The sequence below is a fragment of the Trichechus manatus genome, unplaced genomic scaffold, assembly GCF_000243295.1.
Source record: "Trichechus manatus latirostris isolate Lorelei unplaced genomic scaffold, TriManLat1.0 scaffold00175, whole genome shotgun sequence".
NCBI lineage: Eukaryota > Metazoa > Chordata > Mammalia > Sirenia > Trichechidae > Trichechus > Trichechus manatus.
Window position 1 is genome coordinate 3,497,677 of NW_004444111.1, and position 12,193 is coordinate 3,509,869.

The 12,193-nt window shown below is 37.9% G+C and overlaps 1 protein-coding gene across 10 annotated transcripts in view; it reads left to right on the plus strand.

The window, feature by feature from the left end:
* Positions 1 to 12,193, plus strand: part of TRAPPC8 (trafficking protein particle complex subunit 8) — a 134,874-nt gene that overhangs the window by 15,393 nt on the left and 107,288 nt on the right. For 5 of the 10 annotated variants that reach the window (XR_002825685.1, XM_023741183.1, XM_023741187.1 and 2 more), the window contains exon 3: positions 7,396 to 7,479. The exons of the other annotated variants lie outside the window; for them this stretch is intronic. Coding sequence is in view for 4 of the 5 variants with exons in the window: in XM_023741183.1 (XP_023596951.1) it covers positions 7,396 to 7,479 (84 nt within the window). In the remaining variant the exon portion in view is untranslated. The remainder of the gene's footprint in view (positions 1 to 7,395; positions 7,480 to 12,193) is intronic. 10 annotated transcript variants of the gene reach the window in all.

The following is a 12,193-nucleotide window of genomic DNA, read 5'->3' on the forward strand; positions in this document are numbered from 1 at the left end:
CCCTGCATCCTTCAAGTCCTTGATGGTGGCAGTAATCTCTGCAGTCCCGCCAGCATTGCGGTATTGCTTTTGGTTTACTATTTTCCTAGGTAGGGGCAGTTCTAATGGCTTCCACTTGCCTTTTCCTACCATAATAGCCCTTACTCTATTTGTCAGGGATCCAATGTGGGGGTTCTTCCAGTTGCTAAGTATATCTATTCTAATTATGCATTCTGGAACTGGGGAAATCACTACAGGATGGGTTCGGACATCCACTGGACCTACTGTGAGATGGACATGAGCCAAGACTCCATTAATAACCTGACCTCCATATGCCCCCACTCTGACTGGTGGGCCACAGTGACGTTTTGGGTTTCCTGGAATTAGTGTCAGCTCAGAGCCAGTATCCAGTAATCCCCGAAAAGTCTGATTATTTCCTTTTCCCCAATGAACAGTCACTCTCGTAAAAGGCCGTAGGTCCCTTGGGGGAAGGCTGGGAGAAAGATGAACAGTAAAAATTTTTGGCAGTGTATTGGAGTCCTTCCTTAAGGGGACCCAGCCTCCCCTTCATTCAAGGGGTTGTGGGTCTTTAAACTCACTGAAATCTGGGAATTGATTGAGGGACCGTGACTCTCTATTCTGGCAATCCGAGTTAGACTGCTGTCCACCCGACCTAGAATTCATCCGTTTGTATAAATCAAGTAAATATTTAGTAGATTTCCTATCTATTTCACTCCTAGGGACACCATGACTAAGTAGCCAACACCATAAGTCCACAGGAGTCAGACTATTCTGATTACTGCTTTGACTCCTCTGTCCATTACTGTAACCACGCCCACCTTGTCTTTGTTGATTGAGCGCAGCCACTTGGCCCCTACTACCACGGGGTCCAGTCAGCCCCATTGTAGTTAGGTGTCTTAATTCAGTTAGGGCAGTTCCCACTGTAAAATCTGACTTACATAAAATAGCAATCACAGCAGCAAGGGTGCTGGAGCTCCCTTCACAAATTTGTTCCTCACAGTTGTGGTAAAAGGTGTGTCCTCCGGACACTCCCATGTGTGGGTCTGTGGGTCTAACTTGATAAATCTACTCCAGCATGCCAATTTCCCTAAGCCTTTGGATACCTTCTTCTCCAGTATACCAAGGCAGGTCAGGTACTTCAATTTGATTTAGTGTCAGCCACCTCATAATCCATGCTTCAGCAACCCAACCAAATAAACTATTAGATCCTTTCCTAACTTCTCTAGCTGAAACATGAATGAACAGTCTGTGCTTATTAATAAACTCAGACTGATCCATCTTTATGTTCCTTGCACCATTATCCCACACCCTTAATAGCCATTCCCACACATATTCCCCAGGTTTCTGTTTGTACATATTAGAAAACTCAAGTAGTTCTTTTGGAATGTAGCGTACCTCCTCCTGGGTCATACTTTGTACTACACCTTTTGGGGCTCGCTGGGACTTAAGCCTAGTTATAGGTCTAGAAGCCAGAATCAGTAGTGTGGAATTGTTTTGAGAACATTCAGCATTATCTTGTAAAGCATCTGCTTCAGGCGATGCTCTAGGCAATGACTCAGTCAAGGGCTCTTTAGAGATAGCTGGGCTAGGGCTAATCTCATTAGACAGGAGTGGAGGGCCTAATGGTTTTTCCGTGCAGGGTGGTTTAGCAGACAAACGTGAAGTAATCTCTTCAGATGGGACTGGTTCTGCTGGCAGGAGTGATTCAATGGAATTTACGGGCTTAGTGTCCCCAGCTTCCTGATTATCTGCCCATATGTCCCCATCCCAAGTCTCAGGATCCCATCTCTTCCCAATCAATGCCCTTACCTTAACTTCAGACACCTCTTGAGGTTTGCAATTGAGCTGGCATTGTAATTCAGCCACTGTTACAATAAGACTCTGGGTTTGGTTTTCAGCAATTTCAGCTCTGTTACTACAAGAACTAAGGCTTTCTTTGAAACCACAAGTGGAAGCCTTGAGGCCATGTATGCGGCACTTGAGCCTTGACTCGGAAGCCCTGAGTGCATCTCTTTCCTTCCCCAGTTTGTCTAGCGAAAGTAGGACAAACCCCAGCTTTCTTATACTTCTCATTCTGATAAAGCTGTAGAAAGATATCACACATGTGTTCACCCTGACCCTCACCTTTCACCAATACCTGGTCTACCGGTGGTGATATTTTGCATGTTTGTAGCACCACCTTGCTCCATGGACTAGCAGTGACCTCTGTACTGCTGGAAGCAGAGTCATCAACATCTTTATGACTACCCAGACTTGAGAACCAATTTAGAAAACTCATCCTTACAATTTTGTTTCTCTAGAACCACTCCCGATACCAAATGTCTTAGGCTGGGTTCTCTAGAGAAGCAAAACCAGTAAAGTGTATAAATATATATACATAGAGAGAGATTATTTCAAGGAAACAGCTCACGTGATTGTAGAGGCTAGAACGTCCCAAGTCCGTGGATCAGGGTAGAGGCCTCTCCCAAGTCACAAAGCTGCAGAAGCTGGCAAGCCCAAGATCAGCAGGTTGGAAGGCAGGGCTCCTGCTCACAGGCTGTGCAGGTCGACGAATCCCAGGTCTGGCAGATAAGCTGACAGCTCAAGTCCCAAGAACGGGAGATGAGACGACAGGAAGCAGCCGCAGGATCCAGAGAGAGCAAAAAGCCAGAACGTCTGCTTATATACAGAAGTGGGCCACACCCCCAAGGAGATTCCCTTTCATCTGATTGGCTACTCACGGTATAGTCAATTATGGGAGTGATTACATTAAAACACTGATCATGGCCCAGCCAAGTTGACACACAATCTTAACCATCACATCACCTAAGTAGAATGTAGAACATTTTCTTTATAAACTATGTTATGCCAATTGAGCTAGATGTTCCTTGAGACCATGGTCCTCACAGCCCTCAGCCCAGCAGTTCAGTCCCTAAAGTAGTCTGGATTTGTCCATGATGCTTCCATGACCTTACCCTGAACAAGTTGTGCTGCCTTCCCCAGTATTGTGTACTGCCTTACCCTTCACCATAGTTACCATTTATCGATTATTTAGTGTTTTTCCACCCTCACCCCTCCCCTCCCTCGTAACCATCAAAGATTGTTTCTTTTTGTGTGTAAACCTTTTCATGAGTTTTTATAGTAGTGGTCTCATACAATATTTGTCCTTTTGTGATTGACTTATTTTACTCAGCATAATACCCTCCAGATTCATCCATATTGTGAGATGCTTCGCAGATTCATGATCGGTGTTTATCACTGCATAGTATTCCATTGTGTGTATGTACCATAGTTTGCTTATCCATTCATCTGTTGATGGGCATCTAGGTTGTTTCTATGTGTGAACAATGCTGCAGTGAACATGCGTGTGCATATGTCTGTTCATGTGATGGCTCTTATTTCTCTAGGATGTATTCCTAGGAGTGGGATTGCTGGATCATATGATAATTCTATTTCTAGCTTTCTAAGAAAGCGCCATATCATTTTCCAAAATGGTTGTATCATTTTGCATTCCCACCAGTAGTGCATAAGAGTTCTGGTCTCCCCACAGCCTTTCCAACATTTGTTATTTTCTGTTTTTTTGATTTATGCCAGTAATGCAGGGGTGAGATGGTATCTCACTGTGGTTTTGATTTGCGTTTCCCTAATGGCTAGTAATTGGGAGCATTTCCTCATATGTCTGTTAGCCACTTGAATGCCTTCTTTGGTGAAGTGTCTGTTCATTTCCCTTGCCCATTTTAAAATTGGATTATTTGTCTTTTTGTGGTAGAGGTGTTGGGTTTTCTTGTAGATTTTAGAGATTAGACCTTTGTTGGATTTGTAATAGCTAAAAATTTTTTCCCAATCTGTAAGTTCTCTTTTTACTCTTGGTGAAGTCTTTCGATATGAGCATAAGTGTTTAATTTTTAGAAGATTCTAGCTTATCTTCTGGAGTTTGTATGTTGTTAGTTATGGTTTGTATCCTGTTAATGCTGTGTATTAGGGTCTCTAGTGTTGATCCTGTTTTTTCTTCTATGATCTTTATAGTTTTTGGTTTTAGACTTAGGTCTTTAATCCATTTTGAGTTAGTCTTTTTGTATGGTGTGAGATATGGGTTCTGTTTCATTTTTTTGCAGCTGGGCATCCAATTTTTGCAAGCACCATTTGTTAAAAAGACTGTCTTTTCTATTTTGTGTTTTTAAGAAATATTTTTATAGGGCTGTCTTTGTCTTAATTTTAAATTTTATTTTTGCCTTCTATTATGGTTGATGAAGATTTAGCCTAATTACACCACTTTCACTTTTCTCCATCTTCCTAATGTAATTTTCAATAAATGTTAATATTCACTGTTTACAATATTACGACTATTGTTCACTTCTTCAGGCTGAGCCAAATTTTGGGCTTTCAGTCTTTTCTTATGCAGCATTTTTTTTTTCCAGGGGTTAATAATTGCGTTTTAAAAACAACTTGCTCAGTTTTCTTTGTCTTTTGTTAGTCTCTCATACCTCCTATAGCCTCTCAATGGGATTTTCCACTTGATAGATTATTGGATAATCCATTTGTCAGCATTTCTTTCCTGAAGATTTCCTTCCAGAAGTCTTCTCTCTTTTTACTCCATGTATTCTCAGTGAGGACAGTATCTTGGGAGTGAAAATTGTTTCTTCCAGGGGCAAAAAATCTTAGATATTACAATGATTGTGGCTGTCTTAAAGGGCTACAGTATGTAAATAGATACACAATGTGTCTGTGATCTTATTAAAAAATTTTTTTTGAGGGGAGTGATTAGGAAAAATATGTCTCAAAAGACTCATTGGGGGGAGAAAATGAAATAAAGGTTGAGAAACACTGTTCCACTCCAATATGTTCAAGGCCTGCTCCACAGTTGTCATCCTGGAGATTCCCTTTATTTCTCTGCCGTGTAGTCAGTTGTTTATATCTTTTTTGGTGTAGTCCCTTAATTTGGTAAAGGACATCTCCAGCAGCCTCCAGAGAAAGGGTACATGGAAGGTAAAAGTTTTAAGAAGTGAGTATCTAAAAATGTTCTTATTTTTTTAATACAAGATCGAGGGCTTTGCTGTGTCTATTTTGGTTAGAAATTATTTCTCTTAGACTTGTTACACTTTCTTCCAGCTTCCAATATTTTTCTTGAGAAGCTGGATGCCATTTTGATATATATCTTCCTATCTCTGTAACCTTTAGAAGCTTTTAGAAGCTCTTTATCCCTGCTATTTTGACATTTCATGTTGATAGGGCCCAGTGGATGCCTTTATCACTCATTGTATTAAGCCCTTTCTGATAATCTGCTCCCAAATGCCCTTTAGTTTTGAGATATTTTCTTGTTATTTCTTAATTTCTTTCCCATTGTTTTCTCTGTTCTTTCTGGAACTCCTAATTAGCTGGTTGTAGAACCTCCTGAGCTGATCCTCTAATGTTCTTATCTTTTTTTATGCTATTGTCCATCTCCATCTCTGTGTCTTTTGTTTTACTTTATGGGGGATAGCCTTCATTTTACCTTCCAGCCTTTCTCTTGAAGTTTTAGTTTTGGCCATCACTTTTTTTTTTTTTTTTTAAAGACTTTTCCTTTTTTTCTGGATTTTCGTTTTTTGTGCGGTGGTGTTCTTGTTTCATGGCAGGGTATCTTAACTCTAAGGATATTAAAAAATTGTCATTGTTGGCTTCTTTTTGTTTTTAAGTTTTCTTTTATCCTGTACTTTTTCCTCTCATTATTTTTTAGTTTGTTTTATTCTCTTTTTTATGTTAGAAACGTCCCTCAAATGTCTGGTGAGCTTTTGACATTATTTTATATTTCAGAGTGATATACTCAAACCCTAAATGGACATAGGAAATGCTTGTCAACAAGTGGACTTCTTTATTTTATTGAGTGTTGAGGCTGTGAATAGGCTTGAGGGTTGCCTAGTTTTTTAGTACTTACAGTTCTTTTCTTTGGGGCCGTTTAGCTTCTCCAGAGAAAGATTCTCAAATGTGCTGTCTGATTATCTGTATACTGTGTATGTGAGGGTGGGACTGGGAGGTGGGTGGGTCTGTAAGCAGTCTATTAAAGTAGTTTGGTAGGTAGATTTATAAGAACAATGGGGTCATGATTTGGTTGTGAAGAATTATTTTATCAAATTATATTGCTTGCATTCATTTTCAGGTCCCTCAACATCCCTGCATAAGGAAGGATTGAGTGCTTTTTGCCTTTAAAAGCAGGGAAGGCAGTACTGTAGCTAAACTCTTTAGACAGGTTTTGAAAAGAATCCCAGATAGGATGAATTCCTAAACTATATGCCAGAAGCAGTTTAACATCTGACTTTCTTCAGCTTTATTTTTATTTATTTATTTATTGTGCTTTAAGTGAAAGTTTATAGTTCAAGTTAGTTTCTCATACAAAAATTTATACATTGTTTTGTGACCCTTGTTGCTCTCCCTGTAATGTGACGGCATACTCTTCTCCACCCTGGATTTCTTGTGTCCATTCAGCCAGCTCCTGTCTGTTTTTGATTTCTCAGCTCACCTCTGGACAGGAGCTGCCCATTTAGTCTCATGCATCTACTTGAGCTAAGAAGCGTACTCTTCATAAGTATCATTTTATGTCTTGTAGTCTAGTCTAATCTTCATCTAAAGAGTTGGCTTCGGGAATGGTTTCATTTCTGGGCAAACGAGAGTCTGGGGGCCGTGTCTTCCAGGGTTACTCCAGTCTCAATCAAACCATTAAGTCTTGTCTTTTGTGCTAGAATTTGAGTTCTGCACCCCACTTTTCTCCTGCTCCGTCAGGGTCACTCTGTTGTGTTCCCTGTCAGGGTGGTCATTGGTGGTAGCCAGGCACCGTCTAGTTCGTCTTGTCTCAGGCTGATGGAGTCTCTGGTTTATGTGACCCTTTCTGTCTCTTGGGCTAATACTTTCCTTGTGTCTTTTGTGTTCTTCATTCTGCTTTGCTCCGGGTAGGTTGGGACTAATTGATGCATCTTAGATGGCTGCTCGCTAGCTTCTAAGACCCCAGGTGCCACTCACCAAAATGGGATACAGAACATTTAATAAACTTTGTATGTCAGTTGACCTAGATGTCCCCTGAAACCATGGTCCCCAGACCCCCCTCCCTGCTACTCTCTCCCTCAAAGTGTTTGGTTGTTTTCAGGAACTTCTTAGTCTTACAGCTTTATTTTTATATTGGTTCTGAAGACTGTGAATATATAATGAAGTACTGAATTCATTTTAATAAAATTTTGTAACAGAATAATATGATCTTCTTTGGAGATTTTAAAAAAGTGATTCTGTCAGTTTTAAATAAGGTACTAATTCTCTATATGTCCAGAAGCACGCTTCTAGTTTTTCCTATTGATGTGATTCAGCGTACTTTTTACCCATTCTGTCTCAGAAATACATGTTATATATTTACCTCATCACCCTAGCTTAACAGTGCCATATTTTCTTCATCAGATGGGTCAATTAAAGCTAGTGTTCCTTGGTACAATAATTGGAAAGACACATTGATGGAATTGAAAGAATCCTCGTTATGTACAGGTATTTCTTGTGGTGGTCTCCGTTTTCCAGATTGTTCTCACTCTACTCCTTGCCTATTATTTTCCTTCCCACTCAGCTACTACTTTTTAGTATTTGTCCCAATTAGCATGTGTGTCTGATTTTTATAAAAAGAGGGAGCTCTGGTGATGCTTGATTGACTTTTAAAATCTGTCTTATCATCTATTACCTGTCCTGTTTACTTTTGATTTAAATATTATTTATTAAATCCAGACATTGTCCTTCAATTATTATAATTTGGGTTGAATTTTCTTTTGATAAAATAGAAGAATGTATTTTTTTTCCTTAAGTCTGTTATACTAGTATATTTTTTCTGACTGCATTTATGTTAATTGATACTATACTGTAAAATATGATATTTTAGAGACTAGTGTGTGGTAAACAGTACTTTAGAGGATTTAAAAAATATTCTTTATTTCATTAATTTTCTTAAATTTTTATTTAAGAGCAAAAAGTATAAATAACATTTTTTTTAAAAGTGGCAATTTAAAAGGTGGCTGGCTAGTGCAAGATAGGAGCTTAGTGTTTTACTTTTTTCCAATATCTTGACGTATTTTGCTATTTCATCATCCTAAGAGTTAGTTATCAGTATCAATTATTCCCAACTGTAAGAAAGTGGCAAAGTGATGAAATTGCCTGAAAGGATGATGGCAGTGAAATAAGTCATCACTATGAGTTGGAATCAAGTTGACAGCAGTGGATTTTTTTGATCGTCCTTCAGTTTTAATTTTGCACTGCCCAAAGTATTGCACCATCTTTCAAGTAAGGTATCAAAGAAGTCTGGAGATGCCATCATTGTAGTCATGGTCACTGTTGTCCTTTGTTTTTTTTTTTGTTGTTGTTTCATTGAATACAGTTAAGGACTGAGAATTTTTAAGTCTTAGCTTACATTGGTAATGAAAAGAAAATTGACAGGAAGGCAGTTTTTCACAATTATTAGACAAACCAGAAAATGAATCCAGTGAAACAGCAGCATTCTAGACTAGCGCTGTCCAGTAGAAATATGTGAGCCACATATGTAATTTTAACTGTTAGTATCTACAGCAAAGACCAGAAAAGAAACAGGTGAAATTAATTTTAATAATATATTTTATTTAACCCAATACATACAAAATGTTATCATTTCAACAAGTTATCAATTAAAAATTGTATTCTTTTTTTTTAATACTGCCTTTAAAATTTTTTATTTTACACTTAACACATCTCAGTTCAGATCAGCGACCTGTCAAGTGCCCAATATCCACATGTGGCTAATGGCTACCTACCTTATTGGACAGCCCAGCTTTAGACTCTAATGGTAATGGTGAAATTGATTATGAAATTGATTAAATATGGAAATCTCAGTCTGTGAGTTTTCAGATGAAAGTATCCAGTAGCAACAACGTGAGCGAAATGTAGATCAAAAAGGGAAATGGTATTTATTTGTCTGCTTTTCATCTACTTCCTGCCTCTTCCTCACATTTCATAAGAACTATTAGGTGATTAGGATTGACACAGTGGCTACAACGAGTGGGCTCAAGCATAACAACGATTGTGTGGATGGCGCAGGACTGGGCAGTGTTTCATTCTGTTGTACATGGGGTCGCCACGAGTCAGAAGTGACTCGATGGCACCTAACAACAACATCATTAGGTGATTCTAAAAACACCTGAGTGGAAATAGTGTCGTGAAGAACATTTCTCATGGGTGTTGTTAAAAATACAGGAAATTGGTATTTTCTAGTTCTTTCATATTTAATGTCTTGTGATTTGCAGAATGCTCATAAATTTTATGAGTTCTTGGTTTATTTTAGCTTTCATATTCTAAGATGCTCTGAATGAAAACATATTTTCTGATAATCACAGTGTTTAGCGTCAAATATTTTTGACTTTGGGACTGTACATTTATTGAATTAAATAATTACTTAAGTATTTAATTCCTTTCCCTTGCATGTTTTCATTCTGATAATATATTAAGTTTTGGAATATCTACTACTGTTTATCTTAAGTTACTTAATCATTTGTGTTAAAGTTATTTCGAATTTGTGTTAATATTTTTTAGATCTCTTTTGTTTAGTATGAATAGTGATTTACTGGCACTTTTAGCTTTTGTGTATGATTAGGAAGAGAAAATATGTGATTAACAGGTGATATTTATGCTTAGGAGATCCAGTCTTTTCCACTTTCAGATTTGGGGTTTAAGTATCTTTAGTTTCCAGAGGACAAGGACCAGAGTTGTTCTAAGTCTGGCTCACTGAATGGCAGCTCTCGTTAGATATCACTTGGGAGTACTCGTAACTGCGTCCTGAGCTACTGGCCCTAAGAAGGGAATAAAGAAGAGTGGAGAGAGCACTGAGTTTTGTAAGCTCTTTGCAGAAGAAGAAAAATTCTCGTGAATCTTTAGCTTTTATCAGTGCAGTACCCTTTCTTACGAAGTATATTCTACATAGAGAAAGTTTAACTAGTAGGATAATATGGTTGTAGGTTCAATTTCGAACAAAGAACGTGTAGGGATGGAAAGGGGTATGAGCACAAAAGACAAGTACAAGAGAATTTTAAAGAGAATTATCACTAAATATTAAGTCTTTTGCTTTAAATAACAAAGTTTTTTTAAAAAGATACTATTTTTCCCCTCTTTTTGCCCTTGATTTATTGACATTTAATAAGAATTCTGAAGGAGAACTTCTTAGCTTCTCGAGGGAACAAGTGGCTGAGGGGAAAACTTCTGAGCCTGAATTTGACCCATCTGAAGGATAAAATCCATTTCTACCATATATATTTTTTAGTTTTTCCTTTGCCCCTCATATCCTTAGCTGAGTACCCAGTGCACCATTAATTCTTGCACCAGTATTTAAAACATTATTTCAATTTAAGAACTTGTGTATGTGTGTGTATTTTGCTTTTTATTTTATTTTATATTTTAATTATATAAAACATTTATATAGTTTGAAACTGAAAACTGTAATACAGGGAACATTCAGCAAATCTAGCTTCTATGTATGTCCATTCTTCCCCTTTGTTATTTCTCTTCTCTCCCTTAGTCAGATTTATTCTTCTATTTCTCTTTAAAAATATAAGTAGACATGTACGTGGCTCTTCATATTTTCTTACCTTTCTTAACACAGAAATGCATACTTTTCTGCCTTCGCTTTTTTCACTTAACACTATATTCCAAAGAACACTTCATAGCAATATATAGGTATTTTCCCCTTTCTGTTACAGCTGCATTGTATTCCATTTTATGGATGTAGCATAGTTTATTTAACCAGTTCCCCACTGATGGACATTTGAGGTTTTTTTTGTAGTCTTTAGTCTTTTGTTATTATAAATAATCTTGCAATGAATAGCAGTTTTGGAAGACCTCATTTCTTTATAGGAGCCCAGGTGGCACAGTGCTTAAATGCTGCGGCTGCCTGTTAAACAAACGGTCAGTAGTTTGAGTCCACCAGCGCTCCCTGGAAGCCCTGGGGGGCAGTTCTCCTCTGTCCTATAGGGTCGCTGTGAGTCGGAATCGACTCAGCAGCAATGGGTTTGTTGGCACAGTGGTTAAGAGCTCAGCTGCTAACCAAAAGGTCAGCAGTTTGAATCCACCAGCCACTGTTTGAAAACCCTGTGGAGCAGTTCTCTTGTGTCCTGTAGGGTTGCTATGAGTTGGACTCGACTCAGTGGCTGAGGGTTTGGTTTTTGGTTTGGTACTAAAGGAAAATAAACATTAATGTTTTAAACAGAGACTGATGTTAACTGATTTTGGATGGAGATTCATATTAACTGGTTGCTGAGAAAATTAGTTTCATACTATAACAGATACCAACTAGTTTGTGTCATTTATTGTCCAATTTTTCTACTTTTCATATAGATTATAATATTTCTGGGAGTGTTTTTCCTCATCTATAGCAATGAACTGGAAATTGTTACAGTAATACCATTCCTAATCAATTCAATATATGAATCATTCTCATAAGGCATTTGTTGGAATTAAAATTTTTTGTATATATGACACCAGGTTAGATATGCTATTTGGTCAAGATGAGTGCCTTTTCTCCTCTCCGCCCCGCATTTTTCCAGTGGTTTCATGTGGTATGATAACATAAAGCAGAAAGAATACATTTGCTATGTTTTCAGTGATTAAGATGAAAACAAAAAGGATACAAGGTTTGGTAATCAGCCCAAATAGCTAGGAAAATGGAGTGTCCATTTATAGTAAGACTGATTTAGATAATCTGTTTAAAGCTAGTGAAATGAGTAAATTCAAATGAAAACAAAAGAATAGTTGTAAAATGCTTAGCATGGAGCAAGAGAAAGTTGACGTTTTAAGAATCACATTTGTGCAAAAAGAGAAAATACGTACACCGCTGTAGCAAGTCGAGTTGGTTAATAAGGTAAGTATGCTTTGAAATTCCATTTAAAGAGGCTTTGTTGATAATCATACTCAAGTGCTCAGATTCTAAAGTAGGATTTGTTAACCTCAGTACTGTTGACATTTTGAATAGTTGTTAGTGGCCTTTGAGTAGATTCTGACATTTTCTACAGGATAATTATTTGTTGTGGATCATTCCTGACCTCTTCCCCCTAGATGCTACTAGCAATCCCTTCCCCCACCTACAACCAAAAATACCTCTAGATGTTGCTGAATGTCCCCCTAGGGGTCAAAAATTACCCTTGGTTGAGAACCATTGTTTTGAAGTGATAACGTTTATGAAAAGGAGCTATTTATGACC